This window comes from Perca fluviatilis, chromosome 16 (genome assembly GCF_010015445.1).
Source record: "Perca fluviatilis chromosome 16, GENO_Pfluv_1.0, whole genome shotgun sequence".
NCBI lineage: Eukaryota > Metazoa > Chordata > Actinopteri > Perciformes > Percidae > Perca > Perca fluviatilis.
Genome location: NC_053127.1, coordinates 517,767 through 537,983, shown reverse-complemented (window position 1 = coordinate 537,983; position 20,217 = coordinate 517,767). Strand labels below are relative to the sequence as shown.

Sequence of the window (20,217 nt, the reverse complement as noted above, 5' to 3'; positions counted from 1 at the left end):
TGGAATAGTTTTAGAGTTTGTAATAGTTTTAGAGTTTGTAAAAGTTTTAGAGTTTGTAATAGTTTTAGATTTTGTAATAGTTTAGATTTTATAATAGTTTGAGTTTGTAATAGTTTTATAGTTTGTAATAGTTTAGAGTTTGTAATAGTTTTAGAGTTTGTAATAGTTTTAGAGTTTGTAATAGTTTAGAGTTTGTAATAGTTTAGTTTGTAATAGTTTAGAGTTTGTAATAGTTTTAGATTTTGTAATAGTTTAGAGTTTGTAATAGTTTTAGATTTTGTAATAGTTTAGTTTGTAATAGTTTTAGATTTTGTAATAGTTTAGAGCTTGTAATAGTTTTAGAGTTTGTAACAGTTTTAGAGTTTGTAAAAGTTTAGATTTTGTAAAAGTTTTAGATTTTGTAATAGTTTTAGATTTTGTAAAAGTTTTAGAGTTTGTAATAGTTTAGAGTTTGTAATAGTTTAGAGTTTGTAATAGTTTTAGAGTTTGTAATAGTTTTAGAGTTTGTAATAGTTTTAGAGTTTGTAATAGTTTTAGATTTTGTAATAGTTTAGAGTTTGTAATAGTTTTAGAGTTTGTAATAGTTTAGAGTTTGTAATAGTTTAGAGTTTGTAATAGTTTTAGAGTTTGTAATAGTTTTAGAGTTTGTAATAGTTTAGAGTTTGTAATAGTTTTAGAGTTTGTAATAGTTTTAGAGTTTGTAATAGTTTTGAGTTTGGAATAGTTTAGAGTGTGTAATAGTTTTAGAGTTTGTAATAGTTTTAGAGTTTGTAATAGTTTAGAGTTTGTAATAGTTTTAGAGTTTGTAATAGTTTTAGAGTTTGTAATAGTTTAGAGTTTGTAATAGTTTTAGAGTTTAGAGTTTGTAATAGTTTAGAGTTCGTAATAGTTTTATAGTTTGGAGTAGTTTTATAGTTTGGAATAGTTTTATAGTTTGGAATAGTTTTAAAGTTTCTGGAGTGAGTCGACATTCATTCATTCTAATGTAATTATTTTTTATAATTTCTTTTGTTCTCAGGTTCTTTCTGATGGAAATTATTAATAATACATATTATTATTAATACATATCAATAATAAATATTATTAATAATACATATTATTAATAACTGATCACCTGTTGATGGACCGTCACATCAGAGGAGGAGCTAACAAAAAAGACTGTATTAAGAAAATATTTAATATGTGTAAGTTTTAGAACAAAATATCAAAACAACTTAAAAACCAATCAGACTGAAGAGAGAAGATGGGCTTTGCTGACCTGCTGGAGGAGGTGAGACACGTTACTCAACTACTCTGATTACTCTCTCATGTACTTTGATTACTGTTTCATGTACTCTGATTACTCTCATGTACTCTGATTACTGTCTCATGTACTCCAATTACTGTCTCATGTACTCTGATTACTGTCTCATGTACTCTGATTACTGTCTCATGTACTCTGATTACTGTCTCATGTACTCCGATTACTGTCTCATGTACTCTGATTACTGTCTCATGTACTCTGATTACTCTCATGTACTCTGATTACTGTCTCATGTACTCCGATTACTGTCTCATGTACTCTGATTACTGTCTCATGTACTCTGATTACTCTCATGTACCTGTCCAGGTAAACCAGGAGTTATCAATGATGTTTTATTTAAAATGTAATACTGGATCACAAAATGGCGTCTTTCATCTCCGTTGCTACGTTTTGGTTTAAAAAAGGAATATCTTCTGCTACGTTTCCCCCTCTCATTCCCCCTGCTCTGGTGTTTCCCCCTCTCATTCCCCCTGCTCTGGTGTTGCCCCCTCTCATTCCTCCTGCTCTGGTGTTTCCCCCTCTCATTCCCCCTGCTCTGGTGTTGCCCCCTCTCATTCCCCCTGCTCTGGTGTTTCCCCCTCTCATTCCCCCATTAACCCATGTGTCCCCTTCCTCCCTGAGCAGGTGTCTGATACATGTCCCCCCTCCCCAGGTGGGCGGGTTCGGCCGGTACCAGTGGCTCCACGTGACCCTGATCAGTTTACCAGGTCTGTTGATGGCCAGTCAGAACCTGCTCAACAACTTTGTCTCAGGAATCCCCGCCCACCACTGCCGCCTGCCGGTCAATCACAGCCTCTACAGCCTGCCGGCCAATCACAGCCTCTATAGCTTGTCAGCCAATCACAGCCTCCACAACCTGTCTCTCTACCAGGTAACCTGTCATATTTAATGTCCTTGCACATCGAGTCCAAAGTTTACGTCCTTAATGTAAAAAACACATTAACCTGATTGGTCTGTATGATGGATGAACCTGATTGGTCTGTAAGATGGATGAACCTGATTGGTTGTTGCAGGTGGATGAGAAGCAGCTCCTGAAAGTGTTCATCCCTCTGGACTCTTCAGGAACTAGACTGGACCGCTGCAGGAGGTAAACGGTGCCTTCCTCTCTGCATTGCATTGTGTTGATTATTACATTTTTTTTAACCTTTATTTATTTAGGGAAGATTCACTGCGAGGCAGTCTCTCTTTTGCAGGAACGCCCTGATCACATTCACACAGTTACACATTCATACCTGGAAGCTGCCAAGTACCACCACAGTCTGATCTGATCACATTCATACTGGAAGCTGCCCAGTACCACCACAGTCTGACCTGATCACATTCATACTGGAAGCTGCCCAGTACCACCACAGTCTGACCTGATCACATTCATACCTGTAAGCTGCCCAGTACCACCACAGTCTGACCTGATCACATTCATACCTGGAAGCTGCCCAGTACAACCACAGTCTGATCTGATCACATTCATACCTGGAAGCTGCCCACTACCACCACAGTCTGATCACATTCCTACTGGAAGCTGCCCAGTACCACCACAGTCTGACCTGATCACATTCATACCTGGAAGCTGCCCAGTACCACCACAGTCTGATCTGATCACATTCATACCTAGAAGCTGCCAAGTACCACCACAGTCTGACCTGACCACATTCATACCTAGAAGCTGCCCAGTACAACCACAGTCTGATCTGATCACATTCATACCTGGAAGCTGCCAAGTACCACCACAGTCTTACCTGACCACATTCATACCTGGAAGCTGCCCAGTACCACCACAGTCTGATCTGATCACATTCATACTGGAAGCTGCCCAGAACCACCACAGTCTGATGACATTCCTACTGGAAGCTGCCCAGTACCACCACAGTCTGACCTGATCACATTCATACCTGGAAGCTGCCCAGTACCACCACAGTCTGACCTGATCACATTCATACCTGGAAGCTGCCCAGTACAACCACAGTCTGATCTGATCACATTCATACCTGGAAGCTGCCCACTACCACCACAGTCTGATCACATTCCTACTGGAAGCTGCCCAGTACCACCACAGTCTGACCTGATCACATTCATACCTGGAAGCTGCCCAGTACCACCACAGTCTGATCTGATCACATTCATACCTGGAAGCTGCCCAGTACCACCACAGTCTGATCTGATCACATTCATACCTGGAAGCTGCCCAGTACCACCACAGTCTGACCTGATCACATTCATACCTGGAAGCTGCCCAGTACAACCACAGTCTGATCTGATCACATTCATACCTGGAAGCTGCCCACTACCACCACAGTCTGATCACATTCCTACTGGAAGCTGCCCAGTACCACCACAGTCTGATCACATTCATACTGGAAGCTGCCCAGTACCACCACAGTCTGACCTGATCACATTCATACCTGGAAGCTGCCCAGTACAACCACAGTCTGACCTGATCACATTCATACCTTGAAGCTGCCCAGTACCACCACAGTCTGATCTGCTGGCCACTGAGCAGCATCATGTTGATGATTAAACTCATTGTGACTCACTTCCTGTTTGGCTGGTTGTTGTTCAGGTATGTGGAGCCTCAGTGGCAGCTTTTAGCTGCTAACGGCTCAGCTAACGGTAGCGAGCTGCAGACGGAGGGCTGTTTGGACGGATGGATTTTCGAAAGCTCCGAGTTCCTCGCCACCACCGTCTCCGAGGTAACCACAACAAACCTGCAATCCTTTACGAGGTTGTAGTGACTGTCTGTCTCTCTCCCTGTTTGTCTCTCTCCCTGTCTGTCTCTCTCTCTGTCTCTCTCTCTCCCTGTCAGTCTCCCAGTCTGTCTGTCTCCCTGTCTGTCTCTCTCCCTATCTGTCTCTCTCTCTTTCCCTGTCTGTCTCCCTGTCTGTCTCTCTCTCCCTATCTGTGTCTCTCTCTCCCCCTGTCTGTCTCTCTCCCTGTCTCTCTCTCTCCCTGTCTGTCTCTCTCTGTCTCTCTCTCTCTCTGTCTGTCTCTCTCTCTCCCTGTCTGTTGTCTATCTCTCTGAACCTGTCTCTCTGAATATGTTTGTCCCCCTGTCTATCTCTCTGAATATGTCTCTCTCTCCCTGTCTGTCTATCTCTCTCTCTCTCTCTGTCTCTCTCCCTGTCTGTTGTATGTCTCTCTGAACCTGTCTCTCTGAATCTGTCTCTCTGAATCTGTTTGTCCCCTGTCTATCTCTCTGAATCTGTCTCTCTCTCCCTGTCTGTCTTTCTCTCTCTGTATCTCTCTCTCCCTGTCTGTCTCTCTCTGTGTCTGTCTCTCTCCCTGTCTGTTGTCTGTCTCTCTGAACCTATCTCTCTGAATCTGTCTCTCTGAACCTGTCTCTCTGAACTTGTCTCTCTCCCTGTCTGTTTCTCTGAACCTGTCTCTCTCCCTGTCTGTCTCTCAGTGGGAGCTGGTGTGTTCTCTGCGTCCTCTGAAACAGATGATTCAGAGCATCTATATGGGCGGAGTTTTAACCGGCGCCATCATCTACGGCGGCCTTTCAGACAGGTGAGACAGACATTTAACCACGGTGGCCTTTCAGACAGGTGAGACAGACATTTAACCACGGTGGCCTTTCAGACAGGTGAGACAGACATTTAACCACGGCGGCCTTTCAGACAGGTGAGACAGACATTTAACCACGGTGACCTTTCAGACAGGTGAGACAGACATTTAACTATGGTGGCCTTTCAGACAGGTGAGACAACCATTTAACCACGGCAGCCTTTCAGACAGGTGAGACAGACATTTAACTATGGTGGCCTTTCAGACAGGTGAGACAGACATTTAACTATGGTGGCCTTTGAGACAGGTGAGACAGACATTTAACTATGGTGGCCTATCAGACAGGTGAGACAGACATTTAACTATGGTGGCCTTTCAGACAGGTGAGACAGACATTTAACTATGGTGGCCTTTGAGACAGGTGAGACAGACATTTAACTATGGTGGCCTTTCAGACAGGTGAGACAGACATTTAACCACGGTGACCTTTCAGACAGGTGAGACAGACATTTAACTATGGTGGCCTTTCAGACAGGTGAGACAGACATTTAACTATGGTGGCCTTTGAGACAGACATTCAACTATGGTGGCCTTTCAGACAGGTGAGACAGACATTTAACCACAGTGGCCTTTCAGACAGGTGAGACAGACATTTAACCACGGTGGCCTTTGAGACAGACATTTAACTATGGTGGCCTTTCAGACAGGTGAGACAGACATTTAACTATGGTGGCCTTTGAGACAGACATTCAACTATGGTGGCCTTTCAGACAGGTGAGACAGACATTTAACCACGGTGGCCTTTGAGACAGACATTTAACTATGGTGGCCTTTCAGACAGGTGAGACAGACATTTAACCACGGTGGCCTTTGAGACAGACATTTAACTATGGTGGCCTTTCAGACAGGTGAGACAGACATTTAACCACGGTGGCCTTTGAGACAGACATTTAACTATGGTGGCCTTTCAGACAGGTGAGACAGACATTTAACTATGGTGGCCTTTGAGACAGACATTCAACTATGGTGGCCTTTCAGACAGGTGAGACAGACATTTAACCACAGTGGCCTTTCAGACAGGTGAGACAGACATTTAACCACGGTGGCCTTTCAGACAGGTGAGACAGACATTTAACCACGGTGGCCTTTCAGACAGGTGAGACAGACATTTAACCACGGTGGCCTTTCAGACAGGTGAGACAGACATTTAACCACGATGAAATATGGGAAGTTTGAACCAGAAGTGGAGCGACATGTTTATGTTCTAGTTGCATCTTGTTCATACATTCAGTTCCCTTCAGTTCACTATATTTAAGAAGGAGACAGAATAAATTAATAAAACCCATGATTATACCTCAGTTTAAAGGGGTGATAGAATGTTATATAGGGTATTTCACACTGTTCCTTAAAGTCTCCTAATAGGGTATGTAACATTAACCTGACTCCTCCAGATGGATCTCTTCGCATTAGCTTGGCATATCCATCTGGGAACTTTCCGTTGGAAAACTTTTGGGAAAGGGCGAAAATCCTGGTTAGCTGATTGGATAAACCATCTGTCTATCTCCACCTATAGTTGGTGATAGACGGGCCAAATCAACCAATCAGATCAACGAAGCGTATGAAAATACAACCACAAGCCAGGCTACCCCTGCTGCTGCAGGCAAAGCATAGCTTAGCAAGCAAGCAACATGTCGGTAAAGGATATTTGCCGTTTGTGTAACGAGAATTTAGGAGTAAAAGGCACCATTTCAAGATCCCGCTCCATATTCCAAAAGAAGGATCCAAGAGAAAAAAGCATTAGCGAGCGGCTAACAGAATTAGGGCTAACGCTGTCTGAACACCTAAACCCGCCTCAAAACCAACGCTGATTGGTCGATCGTTTGGCGGATGGCTCCCCATTTTCTCTATTGCAAGATGCCAGACTGATCTGCGAGTGAAAAACTGGAGCTCGCCAGATCAGGACGGTCTCACCAGGCTAATGTAACATGGCCCGGGTGCTATTCTATGTGCCCTAATGCAACCCTGAAATAGCCATGGAATGAAACGAGAGGTTTTCTCCTTTTTATGGTATGCTCATGAATATTTAGATGAGCTGCACGTTGATTGGTTGGTTTACAACAAGCGAAGCTGAGGAGCAAAGATGCAACATGCCCAACAGCACTCACTGGGACTTGCAGCTCGCGGTGCTCTGTACCCAGCATACAGTCACCTTTTCTGGGGTAACTGAACCACCAACTACCGCTGACCACAACCCGCAGCTCACGATGAAATGTGAAAAGTGTCAGCATTCCCTGTACAACCTGGAATGCTGCATTTACAACCGTGGTTCATTTTCAGTATCCTTGGAAAACTTTCTTCTTTGTGATTCCTGTGGAAGTACACAGAGCAGCGCAGCTAAACTAGTGTCTGACATCTACGCGTCCTACATTCAGACACCAGCTGGTCTCAGACCAGTGGTCTGTATGTACATTTTGGGGCATGACAAACGTACAGACCAGAGCCAGTTAAGGTACAGCAACCGAGTATGTATGGCCTGTCGTCCCCTGGCCTTAGCAACCAGTCATCTGTCTGTCTGTCTCTCTATCTGTCTCTGTCTCTCTGTCTCTGTGTCTCTGTGTCTCTCTCTCTCTCTTAATGGACTACAGATGGAAATTAGCCCTTCGGCTACAATCTTGCATTTTTTACGTGTAAATGTGCATTGTCCTGAAATAATAAATACAAAAATAAAATCTCTCTGTTTGTCTCTCTGTCTGTCTCTCTCTCTGTCTGTCTCTCAGGTTTGGGAGGCGGTCTATCCTAATATGGTCGTACCTGCAACTGGGCATTCTGGGTTGTAGCTCCGCCCTCTCCCCGTCATACACCGCCTACTGCATCTTTAGGTTCCTGAGTGGGATGGCGGTCTCTGGCATCATCCTGAATGCAGTCTCACTGAGTACCTGTCTGCCTGTCTGTCTGCCTGTCTGCCTGCCTGTCTGTCTGTCTGTCTGTCTGTCTGTCTGTCTGTCTGTGCTATTTAAATTAGCTGATACATGGTTAAACCTCATTGGCTCTTACCAGTGTATCTCCATGTGTACTTCGTCCACAACAATCCCACCAATCAGTCCCAAAACGTCCCAGTTAGAGAGGAAATGATCTAAACATATTCTTTATAAAACCTCCCAGTTAGAGAGGAAATGATCTAAACATATTCTTTATATAACCTCCCAGTTAGAGAGGAGATGATCTAACATATTCTTTATAAACCTCCCAGTTAGAGAGGAAATTATCTAACATATTCTTTATATAACCTCCAAGTTAGAGAGGAAATGATCTAAACATATTCTTTATAAAACCTCCCAGTTAGAGAGGAGATGATCTAACATATTCTTTATAAAACCTCCCAGTTAGAGAGGAGATGATCTAACATATTCTTTATAAAACCTCCCAGTTAGAGAGGAAATGATCTAACATATTCTTTATAAAACCTCCCAGTTAGAGAGGAGATGATGCTAACATATTCATTATAAAACCCCCCCCTTTTAAAAAGAATTTTTAACATATTCATTATAAAACCTCCCAGTTAGAGAGGAGATGATCTAAACATATTCATTATAAAACCTCCCAGTTAGAGAGGAAATGATCTAACATATTCTTTATAAAACCTCCCAGTTAGAGAGGAAATGATCTAACATATTCTTTATATAACCTCCCAGTTAGAGAGGAGATGATCTAACATATTCTTTATAAAACCTCCCAGTTAGAGAGGAGATGACCTCGTAGCTATGAGGTTGTTGTTGATCCTGAAGAGAAGAGAGACACACAGAGAGAGGAAGGTTATCCTGGAAATGTTCTTCTGTTGATGGAGAATATATAGCAGGGGTCGGCAACCGTTTTGATATGAAGTGCCCTTTTCAAAATGTCTTGTTTATTAGTGTGCCATGTCAACATTAAGTTTAATTATGACATCACATCAAAATGCAATATCCAGGGAATCTGTAATTTTATTCCATAGCAACATTTGTTAACATTTATTTCTTATAATCAGGACCTAGTAATTATTATTATTGTATATTATTATTATGATTATGGAAATATGGTTTTAGTATGCAGCGTCCTGATTGGTGGAAAATGGGCTGACAAAAATATCACTGTCAAAGATCCTGAAGCGAAAAGCCCAGCTTTAATGATTAATGGACTGATAAGCAGGTCCTGTATGCCTCATTTTCAATGAAACGATGCTGTGGCAAAATAATAATAACACAACCAGCATCATTATGAAGAATGAAGAACACAAACATAACGATTTCGTCATTCACGTGCATATTAAGTAGCCACATATATTTGTTTTGGTCTTATAATGCATCCATATTTACCGCTCCAGCGGAGAGGATGGTTTCTTCATCCAGCTTAAGTTTATAAGAATTTGTCCAAATTTACAGATTCCCTCCAAACTAAGATAAACAGACTAAAAACCGACAGCTTTTGTTTTAGCTTGTTTTGTAAAAGTTCTCTATTTGCAGAGTAGAGCTGTGTTTGTGTAAAACAGCGCGGAGGACAAGAGTGGACTGAGCAAACAGAGCAGATAGAAATATCGCTTTCTACATGTTTATGCCGGTCTACACAGGTGAGTGCATTGATAAGTATTGCCTTTTAACTCACGAAGGTTTTAATGTAGCCTACTTACAGTAACGAGACTAGCGTTAATTCATCTGCCCCAGCGGCCATTGGTAATCCTCTTTGTATCGTTCCCAGTCAGAGATATGACTAAAAATCTACCGTAAATAACAGGTCGCGCAACTGTGAACGTTGTAATTTGGCATGCAGATGAGAGAGAGCTTCAGCATTTCAACCATGATTTCAACACATCAATAACTCTCTTGCACACATATTGCCAGCATGCCATTGGTCAAGGTCCCACGTTCCCATGGTGGCACGCGTGCCTAAGGTTGCCGACCCCTGATATATAGTGTATATGTTATTGATTCTCTGTGGAAACAAACTGAAGGTTTGAGGTTGAGGAACCTGTCTGTCTGTCAACCTGTCTGTCTGCAGAGGTGGAGTGGATCCCGACCAGAGAGAGGACGTTAGTGGGCACGCTCACCTCCTTCTTCTTCACCTTTGGTCAGATGATCCTGGCGGGGCTTGCCTATTGGCTGAGAGACTGGAGGAAGCTGCAGGTGGTCGTCTGCGCCCCCCAGTTCCTGTTCTTCGCCTACAGCTGGTGAGTGGACACTTTTAAAATAAGGTTCATGTGCTTCTCTGATGCTCCGAGTTCCAGAAGTCACGGTGTGTTCACAAGCTCTCAGTCTGACAGTCTGGATGTTGATCACATCAACCTACTGTCAGCTGTTATCAGAGGACACAGAGCTGTGTAACATCAACCTACTGTCAGCTGTTATCAGAGGACACAGAGCTGTGTAACATCAACCTACTGTCAGCTGTTATCAGAGGACACAGAGCTGTGTAACATCAACCTACTGTCAGCTGTCATCAGAGGACACAGAGCCGTGTAACATCAACCTACTGTCAGCTGTCATCAGAGGACACAGAGCTGTGTAACATCAACCTACTGTCAGCTGTCATCAGAGGACACAGAGCCGTGTAACATCAACCTACTGTCAGCTGTTATCAGAGGACACAGAGCTGTGTAACATCAACCTACTGTCAGCTGTTATCAGAGGACACAGAGCCGTGTAACAACAACCTACTGTCAGCTGTTATCAGAGGACACAGAGCTGTGTAACAACAACCTACTGTCAGCTGTTATCAGAGGACACAGAGCTGTGAAACAACAACCTACTGTCAGCTGTTATCAGAGGACACAGAGCCGTGTAACAACAACCTACTGTCAGCTGTTATCAGAGGACACAGAGCTGTGAAACAACAACCTACTGTCAGCTGTTATCAGAGGACACAGAGCTGTGAAACAACAACCTACTGTCAGCTGTTATCAGAGGACACAGAGCTGTGAAACAACAACCTACTGTCAGCTGTTATCAGAGGACACAGAGCTGTGAAACAACAACCTACTGTCAGCTGTTATCAGAGGACACAGAGCTGTGAAACAACAACCTACTGTCAGCTGTTATCAGAGGACACAAGAAATAAAAACAGAAATTCTAAAGATAAACCTGCCAATAGATCAGTGACAACATGTCATTAAGTCGTTTCCTGTATATTACTAGTTTAATTGAGACACTTTATGATCTGTTTCTGTGTGAAAGGATCATTAAACATCTCAATAGAAGACTGTCCTGTTTTTACGCTTGTAGAGTGGAGCAGACAGACATGTATAAAGTACCTTTTAGTACTTAAGTACAGTAGTGAAGTAGTTCTACTTCATTATAATACATCTCTGGGAGAAGACGCACCACCTCGAGCTGCTCTCCTATCAGGTTATATTTGAGCAAAAAGATTATATAAAATACGAGGATTAATTCAAAGTTTGTTAGCGTTAATAAAACATTGTGTTTAGCCGCCATGTTGATTACACACACAACGTTAAGTCAGCAAGTCGGCTTTCAGCAGGCGCTCACGGGACTTTTACATTTCAGAAACTCGTTTCTCCCACGTGTTCCACAACACCTGATTGCAGCAAAGCAATGTAATCTCTTCAATTTAAAAACTTCAGGTCAGGTGGTTCTGATGTTTCTGCTCTCTGATTGGTCAGGTGGTTCTGATGTTTCTGCTCTCTGATTGGTCAGGTGGTTCTGATGTTTCTGCTCTCTGATTGGTCAGGTGGTACTGATGTTTCTGCTCTCTGATTGGTCAGGTGGTTCTGATGTTTCTGCTCTCTGATTGGTCAGGTGGTACTGATGTTTCTGCTCTCTGATTGGTCAGGTGGTACTGATGTTTCTGCTCTCTGATTGGTCAGGTGGTACTCTGAGTCGGCTCGCTGGTTGGTTCTGAACCGCCGGTCTGAGGAGGCGTTAAAGAGTCTTCACCGAGTCGCTCGAATCAACGGAAAACCAGAGATGGTCGACAAGTTAACCCTGGAGGTAAACTGTCTGTCTGTGTGTGTGCCTGTCTCTCTCTCTGTCTGCTTCCTGTCTGTCTGTCTTCCTGTTTCTCTGCCTGTCTGTCTCTCTGTCTGTCTGTCTGTCTGTCTGCCTGTCTGCCAGTTTGTCTGGTTCCTGTCTGCCTATCTCTCCGTCTGTCTGTCTCTATGTCTGTCTGCCTGTCTGTCTGCTTCCTGTCTGTCTGTCTGCCTGTCTGTCTGTCTGTCTCTCTGTCTGTCTGTCTGCCTGTCTGTCTGCTTCCTGTCTGTATGCTGTCCAATCAGAAGCTGAGATGTGTACCATGTGACCTGCAGGTTCTGAACTCCCACATGAGGAAAGAGATTGAGTCGAGTCGTTCTTCGTTAACGGCGTACGACCTGTTGAGGACCCGAGGCATGAGACGCATCTCCATCTGTCTCGTCGTTGTCTGGTACCTCATTTATTTAAATATCACATTTAGTTTGATAGGAGGATTAAGTTTTAAGAAGTTTTAACAGACAACAAACTCTCCAGTTAGAACATGTATTGATATTATTTGTTATCCACGGGACTATTGGAGAGAAATACATAAACTGATAGAGCTGATTCCAATAGAGATCCTACTTCATATTACATTAATTAAAGTAATTTGTACGTGTGTAATAGTCTGCTATCAAATAATCAATTCTTAAAAATGTGATGAGTAATTAGAGCTGGGCTCTGAAACATTTATCAGTGTGATGAAATGTATCATAACTCAATTCAATTTTATTTATAGTATCAATTCATAACAAGAGTTATCTCAGGACACTTTACAGATCGAGTAGGTCTAGACCACACTCTATAATTTACAAAGACCCAACAATTCCAGTAATTCCCCCCAAGAGCAAGCATTCAGTGGGACAGTGGCAAAGAAAACCTCCCTCTCAGGAAGAAACCTGGGACAGACCCAGGCTCTTGGTAGGCGGTGTCTGACGGTCCCGGTTGGGGGGGTAATGAACAGTGGCAATAAGTGTATAAATAGTTCATGGCATAGCAGGGCACTGCAGGGTGTCACAGGATGTAGCAGAGCACTGAAGGACGTAGCAGGACGTAGCAGAGTATTGCACGACATAGCAGAGCACTGCAGAGTGTAGCAGGACGCAGCAGGACGTAGCAGGACGTAGCAGGACGTAGCAGGGTATTGCAGGACATAGCAGAGCACTGAAGAGTGTAGCAGGTGTAACAGGGCATAGCAGGGCGTAGCAGGATGTAGCAGGACGTAGCAGGGTATAGCAGAGCACTGCATGGTGTAGTAGGACGTAGCAGGACGTACAAGGGTATAGCAGGACGTAGCAGGGCACTGCAGAGCGTAGCAGGTGTAACAGGGCATAGCAGGGCGCGCAGCAGGACCACGGCGACAGGCTGCAACCATGATTTAGGGGCCACCCTAATCCAAGGAAACATGCTGGGCGCAAAGAAAACATATGGACTCCAGGGAATAAGCTCCCCAGAGCTAGGTTAGTAACAAGCATTTCTGGAACATGGAAGCACACAGATGGAAAGAGAGAGGAGAGAGAAGCTCAGTGTGTCAAAGGAAGTCCCCCAGCAGTCTAAAACTATAACAGCATAATTAAGAGAGACAGGTTAAGGAGAGGAGCCTGGTCGGGCTAGAACTCTCCCCAATCGAATTGGGCTGTACTGGCCTGTCTCCCTCTACTTTGATTATGTCATTGATTATATGGTAGATGAATCTAACGACTGTGACGAGAAGCAGAGAAGAGAAGGGGTGCCTGCAGCTATACACCCTCCCCCGCCGGTCTAGGCCTACGCTGCAACTCCTCACTCCCTAACTATAAGCTTTAACAAAGAGGAGAGTTTTAAGTTTACTTTTAAATGTGGTGACGGTGTCTGCCCCCCGAACCCAGACTGGGAGCTGGTTCCACCGGAGAGGAGCCTGATAGCTGAAGGCTCTGGCTCCCATTCTACTTTTAGAGACTCTAGGAACCACAAGTAACTCTGCATTCTGGGAGCGCAGTGCTCTAGTGGGACAATAAGGTATTGGGAGCTCTTCTAGATATGATGGTGCTTGACCATTTAGGGCTTTGTAGGTCAGAAGAAGGATTTTAAACTCAATCCTGGATTTTACAGGAAGCCAATGCAGAGAAGCTAATACAGGAGAAATATGATCTCTTTGTTCTTGTGAGAACACGCACTGCAGCATTTTGGATCAGCTGGAGAGTCTTAAGGGACTTATTTGAGCAACCTGACAGTAGGGAATTACAATAGTCCAGCCTGGAAGTAACGAATGCATGGACTAGTTTTTCAGCATTGTTTTGAGACAGGATATTCCTAATTTTGGCAATGTTACGAAGGTGAAAAATGGCTGTTCTTGAGGTTTGTTTTAAATGTACGTTAAAGGATATATCCTGATCAAAAATAACTCCTAGATTTCTGACAGTAGTGCTGGAGGCCAGGGCAATACCATCCAGAGTAGCTATATCTTTAGATAATGAGGTTCGGAGGTATTTAGGGCCCAACACAATAACTTCAGCTTTGTCTGAGTTTACCATCAGAAAATTGTAGGTCATCCATGATTTTATATCTTTGATGCATGCTTGGAGTTTAGCTAACTGACTGGTTTTGTCTGGCTTAATTGATAGGTATAATTGGGTGTCATCCACATAACAATGAAAGTTAATTGAATGTTTCCTAATAATAGTGTTGAATGCAGCACTAAGATCTAATAAGACAAGTACGGAGACAAGTCCTTTGTCTGAAGCAGTTAGAAGGTGGTTAGTAATTTTCACCAGTGCCATCTCTTTGCTATGATGCATTCTAAATCCTGACTGAAGGTCCACAAATAAGCTATTGCTATGTAGAAAATCACATAACTGATTGGCGACTACCTTCTCAAGGATCTTGGAGAGGAAGGGGATAACTAAAATGTATATAAGTACATTTAAACATTTAAGGTTCCTCGGAGAGAGATTTAAGTGTTACAGCAGCACAAAGACAGAAATAAGTCCAGATAAATACAGAAGGTATAATTATATATGTATATATATATATATATAAACTGAACTAAAATGGGAATTAGGGCTACCAAATGATTTCGATTTCAGTTCCAATCCCAGTTTAGTTTGGATATAAAAGTGTCTGTCTTCCTCTGCAGGTTCTCCACCAGTTTTGCTTACTATGGTTTGGCGATGGATCTGCAGAAGTTTGGGGTGAGTCAATGATTCGCATCAGTGCTAAATGAGAGCTAACCATAGATCAGGGGCCAGCAACCTTAAAGCTGTTTCATGCTTCTTGCATTCTTCTGGGAGGTGCTCTGTGATCAGGCCCTCCACACCCAGTGCCCCAGGCTGCGTATGAGTCATATCGCCGTAAGCATTGAATGCAGAAAGCATGAAACAACTTTTTGGCCGTCGCCATCTTTTCATCCAAGTGAAGAAATTTGGATGAGAGGGTGGAGCTAGGAAGGATGAGGCGGCCAAGCCAGTGTTGTTCATGGTTGCTATGGCACTGTGCTAAGCTAAACGCTAAAGAGGGATAGTTGCATATTTTCAACCCTTCTGAAGCGAGTCATCCAGCAGAGATTTACTAGCAGGTAAACACAGACCTCCGGGTACCGGGTACCAGAGACATTCATCTGCATGTACGGCAGACCTGCAGACTTTCCTTTAAAATTTGCAGCTAACATTAGCAGCTAACGTTAGCAGCTAACGTTAGCAGCTAACACTAGCGGTGGCTGAACGCTGAATAAGACATTTGTAGGCGACCAAAATGTTCCAGTTAACTTTGTTGAAGTAAAGAGAGTGAGAAGGGTCAAAGGTAAAATATTAAGACCTGTCTGATGTTGAGGTTGGGTTCCTTTGGGTTTAACCCTTCCTGTCCTCCTATTGGCTGTTGTCTGTTCCAGGTTAGTATCTACCTGATGCAGATCATCTTTGGAGCCGTCGATATTCCCGCCAAACTGTTGGCTCTGGGCATGCTCAGTTACCTGGGGAGGAGGGTCTCCCAGGCAACCTGTCTCTTCCTGTCGGCACTTATCATCTTTGCCAACATTTTTGTCCCCACAGGTAACACTTACACACAGGTAACACTTACACACAGGTAAAACACACAGGTAACACACACAAGTAACACACACACACGTTATTACTTCTGTACCTTTGAGGACTCTCAGTAACCCCCCCCCCCCAACCCCCAGACTTGCAGACGGTCAGGACGGTGTTGGCGTGTCTCGGTAAAGGTTTCACCTCGGCATCCTTCACCGTCGTGTACCTGTACACCGGAGAGCTGTACCCCACCGTCATCAGGTGAGACAACAGCAGTCTTCTTTTTTTCTTTTAGAATAATAATAATAATAAATTGAATTTATATAGCGCTTTTCAAGGACTCAAAGTCGCTTTACAAGGTAGGTAGATAATAAAAACAGAACAGAACAAATCAAAACAAGACTCAGGCACAGATGAAAAGGGGAAGGGTGTGGGGCTAGGGATTGGAAGGGGTGAAGAGGTCTTGAGGCGAGACTGGAAGATGGTGAGGGACTCAGAGGTGTGGATCTCATGGGGGAGGGAGTTCCAGAGCCTAGGAGCTGCTCTGGAGAAGGCTCTGTCCCCAAAACTGCGGAGGTTGGACTTGTGGATGGAGAGAAGACCGGCTGAAGTGGATCTGAGGGACCGTGAGGGTTGGTACGGGGAGAGGAGACCAGCTGAGGTGGATCTGAGGGTCTGTGAGGGTTGGTACGGGGAGAGGAGACCGGCTGAGGTGGATCTGAGGGACCGCGAGGGTTGGTATGGGGAGAGGAGACTGGCTGAGGTGGATCTGAGGGACCGTGAGGGTTGGTACGGGGAGAGGAGACCAGCTGAGGTGGATCTGAGGGACCGCGAGGGTTGGTACGGGGAGAGGAGACCAGCTGAGGTGGATCTGAGGGACTGTGAGGGTTGGTACGGGGAGAGGAGACCAGTGAGGTATGAGGGGGCCAGATGGTGGAGGGCTTTGTAGGTGAGGACCAGGATTTTGTAGGTGATCCGGTGGGAGATAGGAAGCCAGTGGAGTAGTTTTAGTACTGGAGTGATGTGGTGCCAGGATTTGGTGCGGGTAATGAGTTGGGCGGCCGAGTTCTGGACCAGTTGGAGTCGGCTGATGTTGGTAGAGCTGATGCTGAGGAGTTCTGGACCAGTTTGAGTCGGTTGATGTTGGTAGAGCTGATGCCGAGGAGAAGTGAGATGCAGTAGTCCAGTCGGGAGGAGATGAAGGCATGAATGAGTCTTTCAGCAGCGGGGGGTGTGAGAGAGGGTCTGATTTTGGCGATGTTGCGGAGGTGAAAGAGGTTTTAATGACTTGACAGATGTGGGGCTCAAGGGAGAGGGTGGAGTCAAAGATCACACCAAGGTTGCGGGCCTGGGGCGATGGGGAGACAATGGTGCCGTCGATGGTGGGAATGGGGTTATTGGTTTTGCTGAGTGTGGATTTGGAGCCGATGAGGAGGAATTCTGTTTTATCGCTGTTGAGTTTGAGGAAGTTGTGTTGCACCCAGGTTTTAATTTCTGACAGACAGGAGTTGATGTGGGAGAGGGGAGGACTGTGGGGGGATTTGGTGCTGAGGTAGATCTGGGTGTCATCAGCATAGCAGTGGAAGTCCAAGTTGAAGTGACAGAGTACTTTTCTTCTTCTTCTTCTTCTTCTGAGGTTGATTATTGACGTAAAGCTGTGCATCATCAGCATACAGACGGATCCTGATACCTAACAATGATACCCCAACACATTCTCACTCCTGTTTGTCAGAAAGCGATTGTTAATGGCGCAAAAAGTCTCCTTTAGTGTCATATTTAGACAAGCTTGGTCAGGACTTTTGGTGTCAGTTTTTGACTCTCTGGTAGGGAGACGTACATTTAACTGAAATGGGACACAAGATAGGTTAGGTTTAGAACAAGATGGTGGGTGGGATTACAAAATGAATGTTAAAGTGACACGCGGGACAAAAACGGGACATGAACCCCGGTCTCCTGGGGGAAAGTCCTGTGTTGTTTCCACTGATACAAAGTCAGTATCTTTTGCTGAGAGAGACTGACACAGAGTCAGTATCTGATGCTGAGATACTGACTCTGAGTCAGATACTGACTCTGAGTCAGATACTGACTCAGAGTCAGTATCTGATGCTGAGAGACACTGACACAGAGTCAGTATCTGACACAGTCAGTATCTGACGCTGTGAGACAGTGACACAGAGTCAGTATCTGAGTATCTGTGTGTGTGTTGCATGTATTTGTGTGTGTGTGTGTGTGTGTGTGTGTGTGTGTGTGTGTGTTATGTGTGTGTGTTGTGTGTGTGTGTGTTGCGTGTCTGTGTGTGTGTGTGTATGTATGTGTATGTGTTGCGTGTGTGTGTGTGCGTATGTGTGTGTGTTGTGTGTGTGTGTGTGTGTGTGTGTGCGTGTGTGTTTTCAGGCAGACCGGGATGGGCTTTGTGTCCACCATGGCGAGAGCCGGCAGCATGGCAGCACCCGCCGTCCTCATACTGGACGAGGTAAGAATTTAACTATATAATATAATACATAGTAATATATAATATAATGCATACTAATATATAATAATATAACTTTACTGTGGATGTAAGTATAATCCCCCAGTGCTCGTATGGCCGCCGTGACTACAGGTACCAGGATGCATTGCATGACTTTTTATTGAACTTACAGTAGACAGAAATATACAAACCTTCACCTTCTGAAATCGAGTTTGACTCTTTCACGAACCACAACAATATTAATGAACTAGTTAACTCATCGTAAGACAAACTTTATTCAAAGGAACAGAACATAATAAAACTCACCCAATCCGTCAAGTCTTTCCAACAATTCAGCAACTTTATTTTTGTCTAAATGAATCCTTAACGCTGAATAAGGTGCTAAAATATGGCGACTGTATGCGGTTACGAGAGTTAAACTTTAAAATCAACCTCACACATGTTTAAAAGGCGCTGAACACTAAACCAAAGCACTCACACATGTACACTTCAGGTAAATGGCAAGTGGAGGCAATGATCACATGATTAATAGCCATGTGTGTGACACTAACATGCAGGAAGCCCCGTGAGAGCTTTATTACATCATCACAGCTTCACCGTATCCAGCGGAAATGTGTCTGTGACATCACTGGGTCACATTGGAGTGTCAGCCAATAGGACAACAGAAGCAGATGTGAGACGGGATCTGATTTGGCTTCATGTGCGTCTGCGAGAGGAGTGAAAACTGATGTTCAATTTGTGGCCTGTGGGCCAAGTTTTGCTCCTTTCGTTTTGTTTTTGCCCGCCATGACATTTGACATCCTCATGCTTATTCTATTGAAATCCTAACCACGACTATGAAACGGACATATTATTCAGATATAAAGTACTTTTATCTGAGTTTTACGGCGATGTGAAGCCCAGTGCTGGGACACTTCCACTCTGCATTACAAAGGTAGACAATACTGAGCTGTCTTTCCTTTTCAGTATGTTCATGCTCCCAAAAAGAAGCCTTTGGATCATCTCTGCAAATTAATAATTGATTTGTTAATTTTTTATAAAATATAATACATTTTAATGTGTAGCATTAACTTCTGGCCCTACTTTGTCCACCGTGTTGCTGGGGATTCTGGGTAGAACGAATGACGCTGAAGTTGGCATCCGATTCGCAGCTTCCGATTCAGCAGTTAAGCTTCTGATTCACAACGTGTAGACCACATCAGATCAGGTGCAGATCCAAAACCACTTTAATGTGGTCTACATGTGAAAAAGAACAGTAACATCTCCCTTTATTGCATTTTCACAAATAGAATAAAACTTTCACTAATCTGAAACTGTGTTTTTAAGAATCTTTAGCCTCTCTAGAATAACTTAGTCCAGATTTGACAAATCTAGGTGTAGTGGTTTTGGATCTGCACCTGGTCCAATGTGGTCTACACACTGTGAATCAGAAGCTTTAAGTTTCCCTTAAATTTCCCCTTAACTGCGGAATCAGAAGCCAACTTCAGCATTGTGTATAACGACATGTGTCCTCTGAACGCTGTTAAACTAACTTTGAGGTTTGATTTCTGTGGTTTGGTGTCAGAGATGTCAGCCAATCAGCAGAGACGTGTCTGTAAACTCTCGGTAGTAAAAACGCAGCAGGGTGTTGTGTATGTCTATTATGTGTTGTGTCATAGTCATAATCTTTAACTTTCTATCTGAAAAAACTAAGCTGAAGCTCATTTATTCCTGCTAACTCTAACTCTGGTTGCTCAACTACATTTCCCAGGTACTCCCTGCTCTGCCCAGCGTGGTGTACGGCGGCGCTGCGGTGTTGGCCGCCGGCTTTGCCTGCTTCCTGCCGGAGACGCTGAACATGCCGCTCCCTGATACCATCGAAGACGTGGAGCAGAAATGGTGAGCTAACGGCTAACGGCTAACGGTTGTTATTAGCACTGTCAACACACGATGGGAGTCGTGCAA

General features: G+C 44.0%; 1 protein-coding gene across 1 annotated transcript in view; it reads left to right on the top strand.

The window, feature by feature from the left end:
* The first annotated feature begins 1,031 nt into the window (after nt 1-1,031).
* The window catches only part of oatx (organic anion transporter X), a 28,816-nt gene continuing 9,630 nt past the window's right edge, over nt 1,032-20,217 (top strand). The window contains exons 1-14 of the mRNA XM_039777730.1: nt 1,032-1,270; nt 1,956-2,174; nt 2,317-2,390; nt 3,861-3,990; nt 4,704-4,807; nt 7,582-7,736; nt 9,836-10,004; nt 11,658-11,781; nt 12,096-12,211; nt 14,915-14,969; nt 15,665-15,824; nt 15,956-16,064; nt 18,198-18,276; nt 20,024-20,151. Coding sequence (XP_039633664.1) covers nt 1,244-1,270; nt 1,956-2,174; nt 2,317-2,390; nt 3,861-3,990; nt 4,704-4,807; nt 7,582-7,736; nt 9,836-10,004; nt 11,658-11,781; nt 12,096-12,211; nt 14,915-14,969; nt 15,665-15,824; nt 15,956-16,064; nt 18,198-18,276; nt 20,024-20,151 — 1,649 coding nt within the window. The 5' untranslated portion in view covers nt 1,032-1,243. The remainder of the gene's footprint in view (nt 1,271-1,955; nt 2,175-2,316; nt 2,391-3,860; nt 3,991-4,703; nt 4,808-7,581; nt 7,737-9,835; nt 10,005-11,657; nt 11,782-12,095; nt 12,212-14,914; nt 14,970-15,664; nt 15,825-15,955; nt 16,065-18,197; nt 18,277-20,023; nt 20,152-20,217) is intronic.